The following is a 25,397-nucleotide window of genomic DNA, read 5'->3' on the forward strand; positions in this document are numbered from 1 at the left end:
TTTTATCTGGAAGGGGAAGATGGCAAGAGTCAAGTGAGATAAGTTGATCTTTCCAGTAATGTGGTTTGGGATTACCTGATTTGAAGGAGTTGCACAGTTAAGGCTCCAGTATATAGCACAAGCAGAAAGCTATAATTCAAAGTGGAAAGGGGTGATGATGAAAGGGGGGGGGGTGAAGAAACAAGGAGAGAATGGGATTTTGAATGCTGATCCTTAGGGAAAATAACAGTAATCATACAGAATATTATATTCATAAAGTAACAGTGTTGTAATAACTGAGCCGCCATGGAAATGGAGAAAGGAGATTCTGCTGATAGATTACAGAGGGTAGTCAAGAGGGGGCTGGTACTTCTTGGAGAAAACTGCCAAAGGAACAAAGTTATTGAGAGCAAAGAATTAGAGAGGGAAAGATAATAGAATTGGAAGAGGCCAATAATTCATTTGGACTGCAGGCTAGAGATTGCCTTCCAGATCATGGATTGATATCAGAGTGTAGGCAAAGAGAAAGAAATAGGGGGATCCTAAGTGAAAGACCAGCACTGGTAGTGTTTTTAGTAAAATTTAGAACAGAAGCTGCTTTTAAAGAAGGGATAATTAGTAGGACATATAAAATATTGCACGATAACTATAGGAATCAATCAGATGAGGTTGGAAAGGATTGAGAAAGGAGATTGGATAAGCAATTCAGAAAGAAATAATGGGAGGATATATACAGATATATATATATATATATATATATATATATATATATATATATATATATATGGCTCTCAAGTATGCAACAAAGTCTAGAAGATTTAGGAACTTTACATGGAAGTGTTTGCATAGGTATGTTTATATCCCAAGCAGACTCTAAATAATTTTTTCTCAGCTAGATTGCAAATGTTGGAGGTGTGATGGGGGAAGAAAGAGGTAAATGGGAACATATTTTTGGGAGTATAATGAGGTGGCAGACTTAAAAAAACTCTCTGCAGACTTGGGTGAGCAAATTTGTATAACTAAGTAAATGATTTTTGAGCTGTGATACAGAATCAGAATTGCCTATACTCATTAGGGCTTTGCTCAGTTTAATTCTGGTGACTGCCAAAAAAGCAATTTCTAGAGAATGGAAATCAATTCTAAACCAACTGTACTAGAAGTAGTGAATATAGTAACAGAGGTAAAACAACTGGAAGTGGGGTCTTTAGAAAAGGGTAGGAACAAATTACATAGAACAATGGGAATTGTGGGAACAGTACTTCCAGGATAATATTTTGGGAGGAGGAACAAGGTTTAAGGGACAGCAGGAATTGAATGAGTTGGGTAATTTTTGACTGACAATGACTGTGTTGATTGTAAGTGACGTATAATGTTTGCAACTGAAAATATGTTAGTATGGTTCATTTTCCTTTATGTAAATGTGTGGTTGCCTGTGCCATAAGTAATAATTCAATAAAGATGTTTATTGATTAAAAAAAAAAAAAAAGAAAGAAAGAAACGAAGATGGCAGAGGCAGACACCGCCAATATACTAGGTACACGAAGACTTCTGAGATAAGGTGACATCGGCTCCAGGCAGTGGTGGAAAGGTGCTCAGCTGAGAAAGGCTTGACATGGGACTCAGCCAGGAAGCGGAGATCCCTACAAGTTATGACTGCAAAAATGATTGCACTCTAACATCTACTATTATGGCAAGTTGCTTGCACAAATGTACTTTTCTGGCCAAGGAAGCAGACATGACCCTCATCCGTTCTCAGGAAAGCATGCTGACAGATTAACTTAGTAGCACTGAAATAGTCCATCATAAGTGAATGAATGTTAGGGATATTTTTTTCTGGCTTAGGTCCACAGATGGGTTGTGCCAGCAGGAGACATTTTGGCTTCTCCTTTAAGCAGAACCTTACACAAATTTTGCCCAAGGACACTTTTTTAGGGGTTTAGACAACTGGTGTCTTCTCTGTCAGTTGTGCAAGCCTATTTCTGTTTGCCTTTCTACCATTCCATGTTCTCCTCAAGGTATTATAAATAATAATGAATAATAAAGCAAAAACTTGAATGGCAGCGCTTGTTATCTACCACAAAACCACTAAACCTATCCACAGGATTGATGAGCTATGTGCCACTCATTTTTCATTCACCCCAGCTGGATCTTCCAGGGTCCAAACCACTGCTTGAACAGGGGTTGTCTGGAGCACAGGGTTTTATCCCTGTGTGCTACAGAGCCAGGGCTGCACTGTCTGTATTGTTGAGGGTAAGGGCAGGGCAGTAAAATACTGATTGTTGAATTAAATGATGATTACATAGAATTAAATGATGCAACAAAGAGAAAGGAAAGAGATCCACTCAGATTTATTGATGACCAAGACACTTGAAGCCTTCAGATTTTCAGGCAGTAGTGAATGCTCATTGTCTGATCATAGTACAGGCTTCTCCATGGACAGCTCTTTGAAACCTAGGCATAATTTTTCCAAATTAAAGCTTGCTGTATGGGTCTACTTCACATTGTCGTAAGCTGACAATATATCAAATACTATATTGTCGGCACGACAATGTCGAAAGGTCAGAACATCGCGCAGGTAAACGGAAATCTCTGTAAGGGGGGAGATTTCCATCTATCTCAATGTAGTCCGGTGTCGGAGTTGGTATATTTAAGCAGGAGTGGTGAGGCCGGTGCAGGGGGGCTTGCCCCCCTGCCTGCGCTAGTTAGTTTTTTTTATTGATTTTTTTTTTTTTTATTTGATATTTTTCTACTTCGATCAATAAAGTTCGACCTTTATTGATTAGATGTAGTAAAATTTCAATAACGTGATATAGACGCTGCTACACTGCCTGGCTCCATGGAGCAGAGTGATGGAGCCTTGACTACGATAAAGGTGACTACTGGGGTTTGATTAGAGGTCCCAGCTTTGGAGTAGCCAGGCAGGAAAGGGGAAGAGAGAGTGTGGACTGTTCACTTCTCTCAGGGGATGGGAAATATATTTATTCAGAGACATACTGGATGGTATGACCTCCTTGGGAGAGACCAAAGAAACCACTGCTTTTGCTGCATGGGGTGTGATAGGGCTTCCTGGCTTACAGCAATATCTTTTGTGGAAAGCTCTTGACATGTCTTTCCCCTACACCTAGCCAGGTGCTAGCAAGTTAAAGGCTGAGAAAAAACAAAGAAAATGCTAGCCACTCCTGATTGCTGTCTAAATGAAAGCCTCTTTTGGTCAACTTTTGCTCCAATTATGGGGACTAAATTAGCCGCTTGCCCATAGGGTGCTGCTGGTTAAGAGACAACAGGATCAAATTGTCAAGGGGGAGGGGTGGGATAAATAAATAAAAAAGAAGAGTTTGCTGTACTGAAATCAACTGTGCAGTCTAATCCACCCCTCGTTTACCATAAAACAGAAAAGGTAACCAGGGTGGAAAAATGTTGAAACATATGTACTTGCCAACAAGACCTCAGAGGACAAAAAGTTCTCTGAGGAGGAGGAGGACAAATTCAAGCTTCTCACCTTATTAGTTTTTCAGATGGCTGCTGCCTTCTTATCTTAGTACTGAATGCACATTTTCCTCCCAGGCCCTCTAGAGAAGTGTCTCATATTGTCTTATGGGTACATTTATGATTAGCATGCTGCAGCTGTAAAGAGGCTTGAGAACCAGACTCCTGCATGTTTGCATACCCACTCCTACCTTTTAAGGCTCTGGAGATCTGTTCATAGTTCTCTCACCTTTGATGCTTTTTTCTTTCCTGGTCCAGCAGGCATGTTGCTGCCACTGATGTCTGCCTTTAAAAGACCAGTATCAGCCCTACCATTCTCAATCCTACCGACACTGGTATACAGCAGACTTTGGTCTACCTCATTTCAGTGTTAGTATACTCATGCTAGTGTTCCTGGCACTAGCTTACCTGACTGAAGTCAGTCATGTATTACTAGGGGCTTCCTCCCTTTTCTTCCCTCTGTTTTATTTGATGATATAGCCAACAGTTACATCTAATGCTGGTGCATCTGGGATTTCTGCAAGCAGCTACTGCATCCTTAATTTTCTCCTTTACATTGTCAGGGCACCCTGTCTTAGTTTTGGAGGACGTGCTGTCGCAGCTTCATTTCACTGTCCTTGACCACCATAATGTCTTTTTTGTTAGAGTAAAGAGTGTCTGTCCTGACGGCAGTGATCCCACATCTTTAATGCAGAGGTTCCTAGTGTCACTGTGGTTGGAGGTTCCTAGTAAGAGCACAATGATGCAGTCTACAGTTTTACCATCTTGACACCATTTAGTAGAAATGTCAAGACAGTAGGCAAGATCAGCCCTTCTCCCTAGTGTAGCTGTTGAGCTTTGAGCTGACAGTACCACAGGCACAGTAAAGTTCTTCTACCCATAAGAGTGCCAGAAGCATTAGTTCAGAAGTCACCCTGAAAATGGCAAAACATCTCTGTAAAATTAGGCATCTGCAGGGAGAGATCAAGGAGATATTCTGTAGCAAAGCACTTGAACAGTGATGGAGGTACTTACTCATTTCATTGACCACCCAATGACATAGAATTTAAGCATGTCTGGACAGTACAGCAAAGAAGAGCTTAGATTACACAGCCCAACTTCTCCCTTCAGCGTAGATTGCAAGAGGCTTGACGACTACCTCAGCAGTCCATTTAAGTTCTACCCCTAGTGGACATACCCAGGGACACCGTCAATGCTGGTTGGTCAGAATATGAAATCATGGTCTCATTACCTAGAAAGCTGATTGAATTATTCACCTTCTCGAGGAATGTACCATCTTGGCAGAGACTGTAAAACCTGATATCACTATTTCAGCCATAATTTTGAAGTGCAGGCCCATGCCTCTGGCCACAGAGGTCCACTCTCTAAACATGTAGTTGCAGTAGATCGATTCAGGAGCCATGCGTTCATGTCCACACCTCTGATCATGATGATGATGAACTCTTTTTACCCTTGCACTGTGTGTTTAATTGGATGAACTACAATGAGTGTTAGATGGACTTTTTGATGGGTTCTTGAAAAAACAAGTCAGGGCACAGGCATCTTCACCAAGGATTTTAGCTGCTTTATAGTCTATGTGGTGCATAATGCCATGGAATGTGTTCAGCGGTTGCAGCAGGAACTAGTTTCACATTTGCTAGCAGGCCTGGCTGTGCCTTACTTCCTTCACCAAAGTCACCAAAATTACCCCTTTTAAAGGTGCAAAGCTATTCAAATTACAAATCATTGAGCATCTGCATGAAATGAAGGGGAACTGAAAAATCCTTTTGTCTTTGAGGCTGCAGTTCCAGCCTCCACAGCACATCATTTCAAAACAGGATGCAGAGGAGCCAGCAATGCCCCTGCTTCTGGCAAGTCTCAGTTAGAACAGCAACAGCATGATTCTTCTAGAATCATGGGAGCTTCCCTGAAAAATTTTCAGCAAGGTCATTGATCCAGAAGCTGAGGTGGAAGGTGGTACTCAGGAAAGTGTTAGTCAACCCCACTGCAATGGAAGATATTACTCAGGAGGCTTCAGTCAGCCACTGAGAATAGCAGGTCTGACTTTCCGGATGACTGTGTCAATTCCAAGGAAGGAATCTGGAAGAATATCTCTCACCCAAAGTCAAGTAGATAGTATAGTAGAGATTTTTGTGCTTGAGTACGAATGCTAACCTCAGTCTTGACCCTTATTAGCAGTTCAGACATCCCACCATCAAAGAAAACTAACAAGGAAGAAGGTGCAGAAACATCTGTTAAAGTGCAATAGAGAGGATAATTTCACAGCAAAGGGGAGGGCTGTAGAAAGCATCTGAATGGTAGAACTAATTGCAGTAGGATGTGGCTGTATTGTGGCATGGTCAGCATGGTTTCATTGTTACATAAGTAACTTGCCATACACTGCTGCATGTGCTAAACAGTATTCCAACTTTACTGTTCCTCTTCAGAGTATATACCAGAGCTATTTTGAGAGTTTGTTTCAGACATATGAGGTGGTTGAAGCCAGTTTATTGAAAGTGTACATCTCAGATGCTTGACTTTGACCAGGTAAAAAATAGGTTCATATTTGTATACTAGGCTAATGACCACTAGGGCCATTATAAGAGTAGCCGTGCAATCCACGTGGCCCACAAATTTGGTTAATATAGGGGTGATTTACTGACTTCTCTCCATCAGAGATAATAGGAGCCAGATCAGGGTGAGTTTCTTATTAAATGGGGATTGGGAGGAACTCTGCTTCACATGAATGGGGAGCTTGTTCCAGAGAATGTGAATTCTGTGAGAAACATATCTGTCTGTCCAACATGACCTGTTTATGTCGCAAATAGAATGTAGGTCTTTTACTCTAATAGTTCTGATGCTGTTTATTTTTGTGGATGTGCAAATTACAGCCACTTTATTGACTCTTTACACCATAAGTATGTGATTATTATCAAAAGAGTGAACAAATTAATTAGTGGCCTTAGTAATGCATTTTGGCTTGTCCCATATATACAGTGTAACCCATTGCACCCCCTGTACACAGACACACACACACACACACACACACACACACACACACGTGTGTCCAGCAGTGGTAGCGTCTTACTCTTGTCCGATGAATGCACAAATAAGCAAACAATGGCCACAATAACGTATTTTAACTCATTGCCGTCAGACATATACAGTGCATACCATTACTAACCCCTCTGCAAAGACACAAATACTAAAAATACATACTGTCCTCCAGGCTGTCTGGCAGTGGCACTTTTAAACAGAATACCATAAATGACATCCTCAACACTAGAGCTCAGATCATACAGCACAGTAGAGTATCTGTTACTGAATAAGAAAGCATATGTAATAAAAACAAACACCCTTGGACTCGCACCATCTCTGAGTTCATCCAAAACTTTTTTTTTTCCTTTCACACTACCTCAGGCACCAGTCACATGCGACAGCCTGAACCAGTGGGAAACTGTTCCTCACTGTTTTGACTAACAACCCAACCAACCTACAGTGAGGATTTGTAATAAGGCACAACTGCTGTATTCTGTATCAGAATGTGTGTTAGCAATCTGCTAAAGTAAGCCGCCTTTTTTAATGTAGTAATCAGAACTCTTACAACTGTGCATGCATAAAGTTCAGAAACCTAAGAAGAGGAAATTTTACTGTTTTTAAGCAAAAAAAATGTTAAACTGCTTTCTCAGTTGATGATTCTGCAGCTCAGTCCTGTTAAAAGGATCCATCCAGTGTGCAGCAAGGGCTCAGATATTACTGCACATACTTCTTAGTACCAAAGAAGACCACCAAATTCATCAGGCCCATTCTAGATCTCAGTGACCTAAATCAGCACTCCCAAGGAGCCACGTGGTCATCCTTCACTCATTCCTTCTATGAGTATGCAGAGGAGATTGAATGTGCTGTCTAAATCTGGAGAATGCCTACTCCTATAGCAGGATAGTTAGGCAGTCCAGAAGATTCCTGTACTTCAGGTTCAAAGCCAGCCAGTATCAGTTTTGCCTTACCATACTAAACTGCAAGGGTGTTCACAAAAGATATAGCTGCTGTAGCAGCACACCAAACGTTCTGGGGAGCCAGGGTATTCCACTACCTGGATAACTAGCCGTCAGTTATTCAATCAAAAGTCCTTCTACAAAAAGTGTTTTTTTAATACTGTTGCTACAATTCTTGGTGTTCAGAGGGCTGGAAAAATCACAGATTACACTAGTTCAGTAGATTATTTTCATCAGCTTTTCTGTCAATGGCATATCATACAATGCCATTTTTGCCCTAGAAAGGATGTTTGCAGACAGTAAACACTCTACTGTGTTGCACTCCACAGCAGTTCTGCATCTTTAAGCCCTAAGCCTTATTGTGACAACCATATACATTAAGCCACAAGTGACCCCTGCAGTGGTTACTCACAGTGCACTGGTCCTGCGACACCAACCTCCTTAGGATTAGCAATCAAGACTATTCAGGTTATTTATATATAGCTTGGTGGACATCACCAGCCAATTACATCATAGGACTCAACCTTTTAAGAGCCTTTTGTGGTCCTCAATTTAAGTTTGAGGAGGGGTGTGCCAGATTGGGGGATAACCTTGGGCTTCAGAATAGCTTGGTATACCTCTGATGAGAGGAGTGGCCACTTGCATTTGTTTTGATGTAGGTAAACATTTTGAGTACTTATTTGATGTAGATGGCCATTTTGATGCTGTATGTGTCTTCATCTTCTTACATTTATTCTTTGTATTAACTGAACTAATCTAAGGCAAGTGCACATTGAGAAACTGTATCTACGTATTCATACTGCAGGATCATCCTCAGATTACTGCACATGTTGGTGATGCAAAATTACTACATCAGTCATGTGTTAAGACATTGTCAGCAATTCAAATGTTAGAATAGAAGCAAAAAATCTGAGGAATATGATGCAGTCATTAAAACTTTGAATTGGTAATTCTGTTCACTTTCTCTTGATTTCATCCTATTCTCAATTTGGATAAGATATGTTTAACTAAATTTTAATGGGTGTGTACTTTTGCAAAGAAATTGACAACTCAAATGTGCATTTTTTTATGTTTCTGTGTGGCACATTACCTCGTGCAGTCCCTGTAAAAGGACCTTTGGTTCAGTGGTGCCTCTGTGTTAAGCAAAACATGGAGAAGTTCTTATCCCGATGCCAGGCATGACAAAATTACTGTATATAGACATCATAACATTGCATAATGTCTTTTATGAGGGCAAGCAAGTGCTTGGATGTCTTTTAAGCAGTTGTCTTTTCTGTATTCAGAACCCACAGTTTCACACTCTTTTCTAATCAAGAAAGCAGTCACTGTGTACTACTGACTTTGTGGCCTTATTTTGCCTATTGTCCTTGTTATTATTCATGTAGAGTGCAATATTTTAGTGCACAGAATTGTTAGTAGTTCTGCTTTCTTGCCAGTCCATACAGTTTGGAGACTAACTGTTGAGCCATGGCTATGTTTTACATCTTGCTTAGTACCCCTGTCTTGCATTCATGTTTGCAAATCTGATTTCCTGTTATATTCTTAAATTTCTGAACATTGTTCTGTAGAGGGGTATCTGTTTAGGTGACATTTTGAAAAAGTTGCAATTGTGAGTGTAGTGATCAGATATTTTCCTCAAGATTAATGTAAGGTGAAGAAAGCCAGTAATTTCATGTAAGTAAGCAGAGTGCGTTATACAGATCATTCTAACTACTTTCTGTTGGGAGTGAAAGATGTAGTTCATTTACTTGCTGCTGATTAGAACCACACTGTCTACCTGGTCTGGAATACAAATGCATACTGACTGATATCTATTCCAGAACGTTCTGAACCTGCATGTTTCTGGCATCTGTAATACAGCATCACTGGATTCTTTAAAAACTGCCTCTGTGTACTGTAAAACCTGACTAAGTAAATGTTTTCACATTCTGAATGCAAACACTGCAAAAACTATCCTCCTGCATTTTATGAGCATGGATCTTACTGGGTTTGAGATAGAAGCCTCTCTCCCCAGCTTAAGTGCATTGAAGACTTGGCTATCTTTCAGAAAAAGACAGGACTGTCTTCAGTTTTTCCTGAAATTGGCATGATAACACTGAAAAGTATTTAGCTGTCTGTTGTCTTAGCTGCTGTAAGCAAAAAGAGTTGATTCTTTTTCTTAGAAGTTTGTATGATTCTGGGGAAGCCTTATATAGTGAGTTTGAATACAGGTATTTTGTTTTTTTTTCCTTATTGACTGACAAATCCAGGTACCTTAAAGTTGAAATCAGCGCAGTGTTTAGTATTGTGAAGTTTGGCAGGCTATGCACATGTGAAAGTTTAAATTAGACTTCAGTATTGTCTCAAGAGGTCAATTATGATGTTTTGTGATTATCTGTAATACACCTAACAACAGGTGCTGCGAGTAAACAGAGACCTGTGTAGGTTTGTCTTGCACTTAGGTGCTTGAGTTTACCTGTTGTTGCTATTTTAATGCAGGCTTCTGGGGTATGTAAGATCTGTATAGACTTTTTTTTCATCTTAGGTGCTTGAAATTCCCCCAAGTTGCTTCTTGCTCTGATGTCATATCAATGCATTATTCTGAGATTCAAAATTAAAAAAAAAAAAATCCATAGTAAGAGATAATGATATGTCTGTCAGTGAAGCAAAGACTGTTTTTCATGTGTTTGTTCTCAGATTTCCATCTTGTAGTGTATATATTGATGGAGTAGCCAGGTCATATCTTGGTAAGCAGAGGGCATAATACAGAGAAAGTGCACATGCACAGGTGCACGAGCACGCACACATGCACAAACACAGACACTGGGGCAGTTTATATACTCACCAGTTTACCCTTTGGCTTGTCATTGAGATGTGGGAGGAAACTAGAGAGCCACTAAAACTTTCCATGGATATATAACTTAACTATTCTGCACAGACGGTACCCTAACTGGAGATAATACCAAGAGAACAAGTTCTTTGAGGTAGCAGTACTAGCCACTGCATTTATGTGCCTTCCAAAAAGTGTGTACAATTTAAATATATGTATTGGGTGGGATTCGTAAAATTTTTTATTTATTTATTTTATTTTATTTTATTTTATTTTATATTTGTTGACTGGGCTAGTCTAGCTGGATACATGTCCATTTTCAGTAGAGGCCCGGGGAGAAAAGTTCCAAGAAATCATACATAGTTAAAACAGAAGTTATTACAGGTATTATAAAACAGCAAGTATTACAAAAGCTAATTATAATAAAAAAATATATATATATATTTATATATATATATATATATATATATATATATATATATATATATATATTTTTTTTATTATCCCCTCTCCCCCCACCCACAGGTACATACAAATTGCAAAACACTTAGTGATTACATGATCAGGTGCAAGATACATATATGTTGTATAATAGTATTTTAAAGAATATGTAAATGGAAGAAAAGAAAGGATGTAGGGTGAGGTATAGAGGATAGGAAAATAATTAGTCTGGGTTAGTACAGGAGCATAGCCAGTGTTTATTGAAGTATAGTTTTAGGTTCTTTTTAAAAAGTGAGAGAGAAGACTGAGAAGTGATTTCTGATAGAAGTTTATTCCATATTTTTCCAACAGCGTTCGAGAATAAGGATTCACCTGCTGAGTTGTTGGGTTTAGTAGTATTGTGTTTGGCAGAACTGTATGTCAATGACAGCTCGCAGGATGAGACCAATTCATTAAGTCAGGTAGTGCCATAGCACAGGTAGGCAGGTTTGCAGTTGACCTCATATGCTAATGGCTGTATAATTATATGGAAATTGGTTATATTATGCTAATAATCTACTTTGTGAATGCAAATAAGAGTAAACAATATGGTAGCATGATTCCCAAATGTATAAAGATTGCATGAACAGTCATAGCTAACAGCAGATTCATACACTGAGAATTTTAGGTGAACAGGAATAAGGAGACCATGCAATAGTGCTACCCAAGCAGCATATGTTGCAAGCTGTTCTCACAGATGGAGTCCGTGATGGAGTGTGCAGCCACCCTCAGCATTGCAGAAGATTCTGACTATGCCTAATAAACCATCACATCAACAACAGGGACATAGCAGACCACTGTGGTATGAACAGAGGCACAGTATGGCAGCTGGTACGCTATCCTCACACAGAATCCGATGTTGCCCCCATCTGTGTCAGCACCTTTCCTGTTGGTCTTTGCTGTGTTTGTTCGTTTACGTCTACTATCATTTCTGTCCAGAAAAAATAAATAAAAACACACACACACACATATAATATATATATATATAAACACATGCATATGTATACAGACACACACACACACACACACACACACACACACACACACACACACACACACACACACACACACACACACACACACACACACATACACATATGTATACACACGCGCATATGCACCCTTGCTTCTCAGTCTTCCCCCTTCTTGTCCTCCTGTGTGTTTCTCAGCTTGCTTTTCCCCTTTTCTGAATTGAATGTCCTGTACATCCTTTTCTTTCTCATTTATAGCAGTAAGTCAGATGTCACTTTGCTCTGCTGCCCTTATTAGGGCTGCCAACTGTGATCTTTGCAGTGATCAAACTAGTAGCATTGTGTACATGCTATGTGTATGCTACTTAACTCATTAAGTCACATGATCTACATCTCACTGTGGTGCTCATTATACAAACTATGTGATTTTCACCAGCAAAGTCACTCATTACATTATCTTGGTTGCTTCTCTTAGATTGTTAGTCAGCTCTGGGCTGCATTGTGCTACTTTGGATTTTGCTGATTTTCTTTACTTGTCTGCGTAAGTAATAAATCGCAGGGATTTTCCTCTATAAGTGGAGTCTGAAGTATTGAAAACAACTCTTAGTGATGTAGACTAGCTGCTTGATGAGCTTGGTATCTCCTTAACATTTTTGTTGAAGGTTGATAGGCCATGGAAATTCCCAAGTAGTCACTGCAGTAATATATCCACTGATGTTGAAACTTTTTAACACTACATAATGTTATCTCTTAAAATGAAGTAAATGAAGAATTGGAGAAGAGTATTAATACACTGTATGTAATAGCTGTTGCCTAAACAGGAATGGTGAAGAGTAAAATAAAAGTAAATTAACACCTAGGTGTAAGTGGAGCTACTGGTAAAAGTGAAAAGTTCACCTAAAGTGAGTGTGTTTGAACTGCAGCTGCATTTATTTTTGATATGGGCACATTTTCTAATGTATGTTTCTAAATCATGACAGTATAGTTGTGTAAGCAAACTTACTGTGATGACTGGGGAGAGATGGGCGAAGGCTGCCAGCCTAGTCAAATAGAATTTGATATATAATTCTGGCATTTGTAAATAAATGTAAAATACAGACATGTTTTCTTGAGTGTGAAAGAATACTGTGAAATGTGGAACTGCAAAATATGTGACAACATTGCACTCTACAGGCCCAGTGAAGCATGTTGTGACCCTTTCATGTTAGAATTCGGCTCCAGTGCATCTGGATGAAGGTTTCATGCCCATTGTTTTAAGGCTAAAGTTTATGACCAGAATTTACATGTGAAAGGTGCTTTATTGCTCTGGTTTCTGCTAGAGTGTATATGTGAAATGTCTTTTATTGTTATAAGTTTCTGAGCAGGTGTTGGATTGCTAAATAATGCAGTTTGTTTGCCTGGGAAAACCTAAGTGTCAACATGATGTAATTTGGGAGGGACCCAGCAGACATGTTTGTTAGTAATGTTTAAATAATATTTCTCACAAGAGAATTGAAGCATTTTGAAATTGGATATCTATCTCAGCACTCTGCCAAGTTCACATGTAAGTTTTTAGCACTGTGATTTCTTGTAGGAATAGTTAAAGCTAATAAAGATTAATTGGGTATTTTTCTTTGAAATCAGACCTGTCCTACTGTATTATTTTAAGTTTCTGTGTGATCTCTGAACTCTTAGATATCTCTGTGGCGTAGTAGTTTTGTCTTGTGTTTTGTTTATTATTAAATATTTTAAAACCTTCTACCTGTGGCTGGTTTATGTAGAGATAAATTATGCTTTAGAGCACATTATATATTTAGAGTTTACTGTCTAAGCCCTTCCAATAAGCCTAGACTCTATAGTCACATTACTATTGGATAATAATATTGCACAGTAATAATTGGACACCCTTTTAAGGGCCTTTTAGTAGCTGATATTGTTAGCTGGGTGGTGGCAGGGATTACTACAGTATGGTCTGGGTAAAGGGGCACAGCTGGAGAATCTGTGTCAGCCTTTCCCAGGAGTGTCTGTGAAGTTCTGTAAATACTTATCTCAAAGTGTGTGTGTGCTGTGTCAGCTACTTGGGCAGGGACACGAAGCACTAGTTGGACAGAGAGGGTACTGGAGGTTTTAACTTGCCCGGCTAGACTGAGACCTGGATCCTATAGCTGTGCCAGTGGGGAGTCTTATTGGGGACCTGGTGAGCAAGGGAGCGACCAGCCCCAGACTGACGGTGATCTCTGTGTGCACTTAAGGGAAATTGTACTTTACTGTGTGTATTAGTTATCCTTCTCTCTCTTCTAGGAGATGACCTCCCTGGTGTTAGTGATGAGGATTGAGGCTCCTTGATAGCTGGGCCAGGGCACAGTCGTCACACTTACCATAACAGTAGATGTTCAAATGATCACTGCTGCAGTAACCTTAGCTATATGGATTATGTCCTGCATGAGATACAACAGCCGGCCAGCTTCCAAAGCTTCATGGCACCTTCCATGCACCCAAATAGGCAGTCAGATTGAGCTGAGCTGAGCTGATTAAAAAGGCAAGTGTAAGTGTCAAGCCCTTAAGAGCTTTCATGCCAACAGAGAGAATAAGGCTGAGCCCTGAAAGGACAATGTTAGTGATAAAAATTAAATGTCCACACCCTGACATAAACAATACACTAAAAAAGAAGGTGGGTGGAGAGAGGGAGTGGCTACTGAAGCAGTGATTATCCAAACATCTACTGTTATGACAAGTTTACTTACACAACTTATTGTGTTCATCATATTGATCACTGCTGTAGTAGCCTTCGCTATATGGGTAGATGACCCTAGCTTACTACATTTCAGAGGTGGAAGGAGTAGAGTCCAGGAGCCTCTGGAGAATGGTCCTAGCAAAGTCTAGTCTAGACCTGGAAAAGGACTCAAGCTTATAGTGATATATAAGAGTATGTACAGAGGACTAAGTTACCGCTTCTTGAATACTTCTAGAATCCAACCCTTTCCAAAAAAAAAAAAGCCATAGATGAAGCCAAGGCCCTGGTAGAGTGGGACATGACCCTGTCTGGAATAGTTTTGTTGTGGTGAGTATAACAAAATGTAATAGCCTTAGGCAAACATTTGTAAACAGTCTGTTTTGACAAAGCTTGCCCCTTCTTCTTACCTTCACAAGAATTGAACAATTGATCTGAAGATTTAAAAGATTTAGTTCTGTTGAGATAGTACTCAAATTATCTGTGGACATCCAAGATATGGAGTATCCTTTCTCCCAAATTTTTAGGTTCAGGAAAGAAAATGGAGATGGTTAGTTTGGTTTAAAGTAAACTTGGATACCACTTTAGGCATAAAAGAAGGATTAGTTCTCAAAAGGAACCCTGCCTCTGTGGTAAATGAAATATAGTTGACTCACCATAAGAGCATGCAACTCTGATAGCCTTCTTGCAGAGGCCAGACCAGTTAGTAAAATTGTTTTCCATGTTAAGAACCTCAAGTCAGCCAGGTTAGCTGGTTCAGCTGGAGTAAGTGTTAGCTACTCTAATGTAAAATTAAGATCCCAAGGAGCGGCCACAGGTTTACTCGGAGGCCTCTTATACAAAATCCCTTTCAAATACACTTTGAGATGAGAATGCATTGAAAGAGGAGGATCCATGGGCAAACATGCTGAAATGGCCAAAAAATTAACCTTGATGGAGAAGTAAGAAAGGCCTTAGGATAGTGACTCACACAAATAGTGTAAAGCCAGAGAACAACTAGCCATGAATGTGTGCTGGTTATGTTGTTGGTACCAACTAGAAAACCTTTTTCCTTTCACTAATCTATGATTTTCTAGTAGCAGGCTTTCTTGCCTTCTTTAGTACTGGATGCATGTCCTCAGTAAACAAGTGCCTAAAGGGAATTAAGACCCTAATATCCAGACAGTCAGTTGAAGATGATTGGGGTCAAGGTGTATCAGACACGTCTGTTCTTTTGTGAGGATATCCAGTCTGTGAGGAAGCTTGTGATACTTGCCTTTGACCATTCCCAAAAGAAGGGAGAATCATGGTTGCCTGGGCCAGAAGGGAGTCACCACAGTGATCTTCGGCGATTCCTTCTGAATCTTCAGAAGTATTCTGGATATCATTGGAAAGGGTGGAAAAGCACACAGGAACATTCCTGTCCAAAGAAAGGAAAGGGCATATGTCTTCCAGGTATTGTTGCATGGAGTCCTGGTGCAGAATCTTGCCAACTGATTGTTCAGAGAAGAGGCAAATAAGTCTACTTGAGGAACTACCCGCAGATGGATCAAATTTTTGAAGACCTCCCTGACTTAGTTTCCATTTGTGAGGGTATGTCTTTGTCTGGCCCAGATTGTCTGTCACACAGTTTTGCCCTAACGAAGTGTAGAATACCTGTAGAGTGAGATTATGCAGTGAAGCTATATCCCAAACTAACATGGCTAGTCAGCAAAGGGGTTATGACTTGGTCCCCCTTTGCTTGTGGAAGCACCACCTCATTGTGGTGGTGTATGTATCACCTTGAAGAGGTCCTAAGGAACAAAATTGATTCAAAGTTGAGTGAATTGATCAGGGGAAGCATCTCTTTTATATTTGCAGTGGGGCAGTGGTTGTGTTGTCACCTCACAGCAAGAAGTTCTCCGGTTCGATTCTTGGCTGGGGTGCCTTCTGTGTGGAGTCTGCATGTTCTCCCTGCATTCGTGTGGGTTTCCTCTGGGTGCTCCAGTTTCCTCCCACATTACAAAGACATGAATCTGGAGTATTTCTCCCTGGGCCTCTGCTGAAAATTGGCTTTGTTCCAAGTCGGACTTTCCCGGTAAACAAAATGTTAAGTAAATAAATAAATGCATAAATAAATACATTTATGTGCTTGCATCTCTCATTGGTATCCCACATACTTTGCACTTTTATCCTTCTTGAAACTGCTTCCCATGCAAAGTCCAAGACTGCTTTGGAACAGGGAGGAAGAAGAGGGAGTTTGGATTTAAGGATATTCGCTGTTTACACCGTGATTTCTTTTCTGACAAACACCAGCACTGGGATTTGAAAAGACAACGATGTTGGTGCTGGGATTAAAGCAACTTCAGATATCATTGTATCTTTTTCATGTTGAGTCTTGTCAGGGGTATCATGAGAGTCACAGATGCCATGAGACCCAAAATCCTGAGGTATTCCCTCTCAGTGACCAAATTCTGAATGGAAAACCTTAGAAACAGATCTTTTTTTTCCCTGTGGAAGAAAAGCTCTTTCAATTGAGGTGTCTTGGTGATACCAGAGGAACGCAGTCCTGTGTGAAGCAGTCAAAAAAGGCTTTTGGATGTTGTCTTGGAATCCCAGCTTTTGTAAGAGATCTCTCACCCATGTGAGAGAATCCATATACTTTGAAAAAGACTCTGTAAAGATAACCAAGTTGTCTAAATGTGGAAAAATGTGGATTCCATGTAGCCTGCAATGAGCTATTGCTTGAGTTAGACACTTTGTGAACACTTTTAGTGCAGTGGCTAGTCCGAAGGTTAAGGCATAGAACTGATAATATGATCCAGACACACAAAACCATAGGAAATACCTGAAGTCCAGATCAAAACGGATGTGATGATAAGTATCTTTTAAATCTAGTGTTACCAGGAAACTTGAACAAAGAGGGAAGAGGTAATAGGTTGTGAAGTGACATCATTTTGACTTTTGGCACTATTACAAACAGGTTTAGGAAAGAAAGATCCAGAAATGGTCTCCATTCATTTCTTTCTTTGGCACTAAATATATCCTTGAATAACAACTTTTGCCCACCTGGGAAGGAGGAACTGGTTATATCATACCCTGAGACAGCATGTGATGAAGGACAGGTGGAAATAAGAGTCTGGTCAAGTGGATGTTGGATTGCCCCCTGGAAAGAAGGAATTGCATCCCACTGCCATTTGTAATCTTGATGAATGATCTTCAGAACCCATTTTGTTAATACGTTTAACCAGAAGTTAGGTGTTGCATCTGGGACTCGGGTTTTCCATGTAGGAGCTTTTCTTAAATTTTGTTTCAATTTCTGTGACAGTTACTTCATTCCATTTCATATCCTGCACATTTGAACTCCTTACTGTGTCTTTTAAGTTTTCTATCCATTCAGCATCTTTGTTATGTTCCACAGGATCTTCATAAATATTTCTCTAAAATGTGTATATTTCTTAAATTTTGGTGGTGCTTCTATTCCTTTTACATTTTTCCCCAGATCTCTATAAAACTTTTTTGGGTCATCAGTGAATTGCTTAGTTTGTTTTTTTATTGATATTTATCTGCGTAACGTCTAAGTTTTTCTGCTGTGCTGATATCTTTAGCTTAATTTTTGGAATAGTGTATGATAAATCATGGTCTGTTTTGATATTGTGCTAATTTTACCATGTCTATCTTTCTATGTATTTTTGTTGATCTGTTCCCTCTTCTATTTTTCTCTAATAGTGACAGTTGCCTTAATTGATTTATAGTTTTCTCTGTTAAATGCCTGTATCTCTCTCTCTGTCGTGTACACACTGTGCCTTTCAGCACATCGGGCAAAGAGTGATCTCCAGCACTCATTTCTTTAGCAGTTATGGGTTTTACGGGGTCAGGTTGCTAGCCCAAGACCCAGCCCTCCGTGGAGGGTGTACCACACACTCGCACATACACTCACACCTAAGGCCAACTTAGAGTGTCCCGTTCATCTACTGCATGTCTTTGGAATGTGGGAGAAAAACGGAGCACCCGGAGGAAACCCACGTGAACACAAGGAAGACCTGCAGACTCCGCACAGAAGGCACCCCAGCCAAGAATTGAACTGAAGAACTACTTGCTGTGAGGTAACAATGCTGTCTGGTGCACCACTGCACTGCCCTTGATATTTCCATGGTGACATTTTATTTCTTCCCTTCCCTTTCTTTTTTGCTCTATGTTTTTGTAGTAAGACTTTATCTGTTATTAATTTAGCTGCACAGTTATATGTCCTGTTTGCTTCTGCTATGTCACATGAATTTCTCTTAATAGTCTTGATTACTCTGTTCATCTTTTTGTCAGACTTCTAACATTGTGGGTCTCATTTACTTTCTGTAATGTCTTTCATCAATCTTAGTATATCTGTCCATCTTTATTAAATCAAGCACCTCTTCCCTTAGATCATTTTCTTCTAAATTGAGGGCACATTCTTTGCTCTTCATTTTCTGTGGGCATTCTACAGAAAGTTCCAGAATATTTTCCTGTGACATATCCTCTTCAGATGCATCCTGCTTCATCTGCTGCTCTTTCATATGGGAACCCGTTTGCACATCACGCCACACCATTGTCTGTATTAGAGTTGCCACTGTTGCCTTCTCCTTCCAATGCTGTGCAACTTCTACACAACTTCTGTACCAGTTTCCAACAGAAGGCTCCAGTGCATCATGTGACATGTCTTCAGATACCTCCCGCTCTACTTGATTCTCCTTATTTGGGGACTCATTATTCTGTCATGCTGTGACATTCCCTGGGATGGATTTTCTGCACTAAGTCCTTCACTTCACAAGTAACCCATAAATTCAGTTTCTGTTTGTTTAACTTTTCCATTACTAGTCCTGTTTTCTACTTTCCTCTTTTGTTTTCCTATTTTTTTAATTGTGAATTTTTTTATATCTGCATACCTTTGTCTATATTTCTCTTCAATTATCTTTGGTGCTAATTTTTTGTACTGATTACTTTTGCTTCCTCCTTTGTATAAATATTGCACCATGTCAGATCTCTTTTTCTTTCCCAAGTCCATATCTTCTGTTAGTGACCTGTGATGGTTACTCATTACTTGCACTTCCAAGAACATACTTAACAGGCATCTTCACGCTTGGTGCTTATGCTTTATTTGAAAGCACATTGAAGAAGTGACCAGGTTTTTGGATGTATCACATGTAAAACATTTAATGATACTTTTCTGGGAAGGCCAATTTCATACTGAAAGTAAGGCTGACATTTTTGTTTTGTTAAGGACTACCTTGCTGTTTATGGATATTGTGAACAGGTGTAGATAAGCATCTTGCATACCATCTCCAGTATACCACCAAAGTCTTCGGCATGAATCATGGTAGTTACTGAAAGTAAAAATGCCATGCCATTTGTAATAATGGTACACAGGAACACGTAGTACACCAGTGTATACTAGGTATTGCTCAGGCTGGGAGTCGGTGCTGTGCAGCATGAGAGCACTGCTCACTGCAGAGATGTAAGGCAGCCAGTTAAGGTATAGTCTTTCTTACCAAGAAGCTGTGTTTAGTTATTTGGTAAAGCGTATTGTACAAACTACTTGTCTTACACTGCTATGCTGTGATCTGCCATCATGCTGAACTGTGATTCATAAAAAAATTACAGTCATGGGCATGTTAGCAGACTGTAGCTCACTACTGTAATATGGTAATAAAGGAATGTGGTTGTGTGTTAGCTCACATTGAAAGAAACTCATCAGAATCCCAGTATGGGGGCAAGGTAAGGTTGTGCATTTGGTAGCAGGTTTGCCTGCACTGTAAGAAACTCCATTTTTAGTAAGGATTCATTGCTGTATATCAGAGGTGTCAAGAGGCTCTTACTTTTTGACAGCACTAGTGCATTGCTCAACATCATTTGCTGAGCAGCACAGTAGCAAGGAGGTGGGATTGCTGCACCCACTGAGGTTATGACAGCTATTATACACAGCTGGACTCCCTAGTTTACACTGTTGGGACTAGCACATGCAGTGGCAGCTTTGTAGGGTTTGTGAATACTGTGTGATCAGAGGATGGGATAATTTGCAATTAGACTCGGTGCTTGGGTTACTGTTGTTGAGCAGTAGAGCAAGACAAGCATGTAGGCTGTTTACAGGCTCTTGTTCAGTTGTTCACCAGGGCTTCTCAAGTCACAAAGAGCTTTTCTACACTGTTCTGTGGCATACAAGTCCTGTGCAGTGGAACACACAGTCTGTGAACAGGGCTTGTGGTGAACAGCACCAATAGAGCTATTCTAGTATAAGAAATAGTTGATTAGTTGATTTCATCTGTTTCTGTAGTTTTAATTAGAGGCATTAAAACCTGTGATTTTACTTCAGGGAAAAGTTCAAGCTCTGTGATGTACACAACAGTCTACTTTTTAAATGCAAGAATTGCTTCCAGTACAAATGTATCTTTGACTGAAGATAGTTTGTGTTAAAATATCTCTGTTCTGTATTTTACCTTTTGTATTCTCCATATTGAAGTTAATGTCTTCAGTATAATGACGAGTACTGCTGAAGTCTGAGAGGTTTAGTACTATCTGCTGGAAGTATAGTTGTTAAAGATACTGGCTTGGTCTTTGGCAGTTTAGCTTAGAGGATTTAGGTTAAGAACTTTCAGTGAGCTGCATTCCAGAGTTCTGAGTTTAACCCCCTTAGTTCCAACCTGCATTAGAGGATTTAGGTTAAGAACTTTCAGTGAGCTGCATTCCAGAGTTCTGAGTTTAACCCCCTTAGTTCCAACCTGCATTAGATGATTTAGGTTAAGAACTTTCAGTGAGCTGCATTCCAGAGTTCTGAGTTTAACCCCCTTAGTTCCAACCTGCATTAGATGATTTAGGTTAAGAACTTTCAGTGAGCTGCATTCCAGAGTTCTGAGTTTAACCCCCTTAGTTCCAACCTGCATCTTGCATGACTAGACAGTGTTATTTGTCCCCTCTGAAAAGAGGCTCTTAAGGGAGCTTACCCAGCTGAAAAAACACAAAGAAAGAAAGGGAGGTAGAGTACCAGAGTTAGAGGATACCGTAGGTCTAGGAAGAATATTTTCCCTGTGTATTCATAGTGTAAGCTGCAGTTATCTTTTAGTTTAAATGATAATGGTAGATTGTATTCAAGGTATTTGTCTGAATGACTGTCAAATAATGGATTGATTTACCTTTTTAATTAACAAAAAATAATTTTGATTTTGCAGCAAGACTCCAACAACCGATATAATGCACTGAATGCACAACATCAACTGGTAAAGGTAAGAGAAGTTTTCTGCCCAAAAAAAACAACATCAGAATTTAATGCTAAAATCAAATGAACTATTGCAATCTTTCATTTGCATTCACCATTGATTAGCTGCTTTAAAAATGTTGTTTCATGAAAATGACACTTTATTTTTTTGGAAAAGAAATGGAGATAAAAATCAGCACTGCATGATAGTTCCTTCAGTCTCCACCAGGGAAATTAACTGTGCCCATATGCCCACAAGTATGCATGCTTCCTTCCCCTCAGTGTGGCCACCCTTCCTGCGCCCTCAAGTACCTGAACCATAACCAATCCCAGGTCACTTGGCCTGTAGTCAGAGCACTGTCCCTTAATGGTGTTGGAATGTGCTACTGTATTTCATGGTGCTGTTGTCACCCCCCCCCCCCCACACACACACACACACATACTGTAAGCACTGTAATGGCAACAGTAGAGTATTTCAGCTTAGAGAATGGGCAACCTGTACATTGCTTCTCTGATTGGAGAACATCTGTTCCCTAGCAGGTTATTAACATACAGGTAATGCCCACTGAAAAGAATATGCCGCTTCACATCAGAATATTGTACTGCCGTAGAGCTGAGACTGTAAGAAAGCTAACAGTCGCCATTATTTTATGCTCGCTAAGCAGCGCTTTTGCTGTTCAGCGAGTGTGAAATTAAAAGAAAAAGATAAAAAAAACATTGAAAAGTGTGCTTGTATGTGTTTGTGTTTCTGGCTTCTTTTGTGAGTGTATGCGTACTTGTGCCCATGAAAATGGAAGTGTTTGTGTGAGAAGGAGAGAGAGCGAGCGATCGATAAGTGGCTGCAACAGTTATTTAAAATTAAGAGGTCTGCATACCGCTCAACCTGTTAGCTGAATAAGTCTGGAGAAAGCTTAAAATAATGTGGGGAACAAAAGCTGAAAAATAGAGGCAGATTTTAAATATTGGTCTTATAAATTTGCTATAATAGGAATTATGTTAGGATTCTTTGAAGGATATGAAGTCCGAAATTCAAATGTAAGACATTATTTACTGATGTCACCACCCTATGATTTGCCAGCAAACCACAAATTCTATCAGGAACAGACCAAAAAAAAAAAAAAAGAGGCAAAAAATCTGTACATTTTGTGAAAATCTGGACATTTGAGAGGTATGAAACTTTTAATGGCTGGCATTATTAACTGAGTTTAATCATGTATGTTTTTAAAGGTACACCACTTTTGTGTGTGTGTGTGTGTGTGTGTGTGTGTGTGTGTGTGTGTGTGTGTGTGTGTGTGTGTGTGTGTGTGTGTGTGTGTATGTTTGACAGAGAGTGTGTCTAGATATTGAATACTTACCAAACTTGTATTTTGAATGTAAAATACTTAATAGTGAATGAACTGTAGGATACACCACGAGAACTTAGTTGCAGACAAATCACGAATTCATCAGTTGTAAAGCAAACGTTATTTTATTCCATTAACATACACAAAAATAAGAAAGAGAGATGAGCGCTTTCGCGTGCACTATGCACGCTTCTTCAGATCTATCTAAATCATTTCAACCATGCTCTTTAAATATTATGGCACAATTGCTTCAGTTACATCAATTGGTAATCATCCAATTAACTAATTTTAAAGTGCACCAGTGCTTTAAAACTTGAATCCTATTATTATAAGCATTTTCATTGTCAAATCTACGGCTCAACCATCAATAACTCAAAAACTGTATAAAAAACATAACAAGTGATAATAAATCTATATTATTTATACCTTAAAACAATTTATTAAAAAAGTTTATTAAAAATTGATCATAATATCTATGAACTAAGGCTTCTGTCTTCATTAGTTTAAATCGTAATCATTTTAACGAAGCCATGATGCTAGGCAGATAATAGGAATAAATCGTTCCATATAGGTATACCGTTCTTATTGTCTCTCTGGACTTATAACAGCATATATATTAACATATATGGCATGATGTTCTCAACCAGACAATGTAACTAAACAGATGGCAGATTTGAATGAAAATGCTAACCATTACATATCTTGCAGCCGTATCCTTCCTTGTCATAGAGCCTTTATATAAGCTTCACATAAAAATTTTCGTGAATAGATTTCTTAAGAAACATTTATAATAACCCCCATAAAAACCTCCTTTGAAAACTTCCTATATTGTTGAACTGTCTATTTATACATGTGTATTAATATTCCTATTTATTGTATATCCTTGTCAAGATATACCTAATCTTACGATAACTATAGTCAGCGTAGCTCGAGGTGAAATTTATACACCCATCTATTGTATTCTTTAGTAATTCATATTCGTCTCAGTATATTTTCTTTTCTCTATGTCTCGTATCAAAACTAAAATCATTATTTAAACCTAGTTGCAAGGGTAACATATATTTCTCATAAATTCAAAGATATGTTTAATATTAATCATATATTTACTGTATATCTGTTGGTAATCATCTAGGCAGTCTCCATTTTTATTCATGTTATGTATGAACCACATAAGCAAAATCCAAATAAATTGATTATGCATATGAAATAAAACTATTCAGAATCATTGTTATATATCTATTTCATTGTATACAAATAAAAATGGAAAGAAATATAATTCTATCTGTTGAATACCAACTATTATTAATAATAAAAAATCTATTTTTTCTTTCTTCAGTTTATACATTACTTAAACATACAGATCAATTAATATATAAATTATTAAGTGTAAATTATTAAATATAAATTATCATAAATGAACAATATATTCTGTAATAAAAAACTGATGTAGAGCCTAAAATCTCTTCTATGTTAATAGACCTAAAGTCTCTTAAAGTACATGTATTTTAGGATACAAATGTTTTAATAAAAATTGATGTGCAAATATGATAAATCATGAAAGGAGTGTAATGTTAGAAATATTAAAAATATATCTATATGAAAATTGTTTATACAACGACTATAAGTCCATATTAACCATCCCTAGGACATGTTATTATAATTCTTAGAGTAAATTCATTTCTGAATTCTCTTTATAAGGAACACTATCAATAAAAAATCCCATACTAAGTTCTATAAAGAACTCATCTTCTTTCTAGAATGGGTTTTAATGAAATATAGTTATTGATACCAGGTGTCTTGTGCGCACCGAATCTGAATATCCAATCCAGTTCTAACTTGGCTAAATAGTTCTCATTATCTCCCATTCTCAGGTTGGTTTTAACTGTCTGTAGAACCCTAAATTTAAACTCATGTGTCGGATATAGAACAACATGCCTCGCAAGGGCATTCAACTCATTCCTTTTATGAATGTCATATATATGGTTGTATATGCGTTCCTTAAATTTTCTTTTCGTAAGACCGATATAAAATGCTTCACATACTGTACAATTAGCCATATATATTAAATTCATCGTATTGCAATCTGTATATTCCTTGGGTGTGAATTCTGAGAACCCATCTGGATGTTTAAAGTGCTGCGTAGATGTAATATGTGAACACATGTTGCATTTCATGCACGGAAATGTTCCATATTTTACATGAACATCATTAGTTCTTATGCTCATATTATTGCGGTCTGTGGAGAGAATAACCTTAAGATTATCACATGTACGGAATGTGAAACTAGGTTTGTTACCAACCACAGTTAGGATATCCTCCACCATGGTCAGTACATTCCAGTTCTTATTAATAATGTTCCTGATGTCTGCATTATCATTAGTATATTTCATTACGTACCTGATCCTATTAGTCTCATAAGTCCATCCCTTATATATACTATTTGTTGGATATTCTCTATTTTTTTC

General features: G+C 38.7%; 1 protein-coding gene across 3 annotated transcripts in view; it reads left to right on the top strand.

Moving 5' to 3' along the window:
* Nucleotides 1-25,397, top strand: part of GOLIM4 (golgi integral membrane protein 4) — a 2,181,480-nt gene that overhangs the window by 928,729 nt on the left and 1,227,354 nt on the right. For all 3 annotated transcript variants that reach the window (XM_044070089.1, XM_044070090.1, XM_044070091.1), the window contains exon 4: nucleotides 21,564-21,617. In XM_044070089.1, the coding sequence (XP_043926024.1) occupies nucleotides 21,564-21,617 (54 nt within the window). The remainder of the gene's footprint in view (nucleotides 1-21,563; nucleotides 21,618-25,397) is intronic.

Source organism: Protopterus annectens, chromosome 4.part1 (genome assembly GCF_019279795.1).
Source record: "Protopterus annectens isolate FY-2018-M chromosome 4.part1, PAN1.0, whole genome shotgun sequence".
In the NCBI taxonomy this organism is placed as follows: domain Eukaryota; kingdom Metazoa; phylum Chordata; order Ceratodontiformes; family Protopteridae; genus Protopterus; species Protopterus annectens.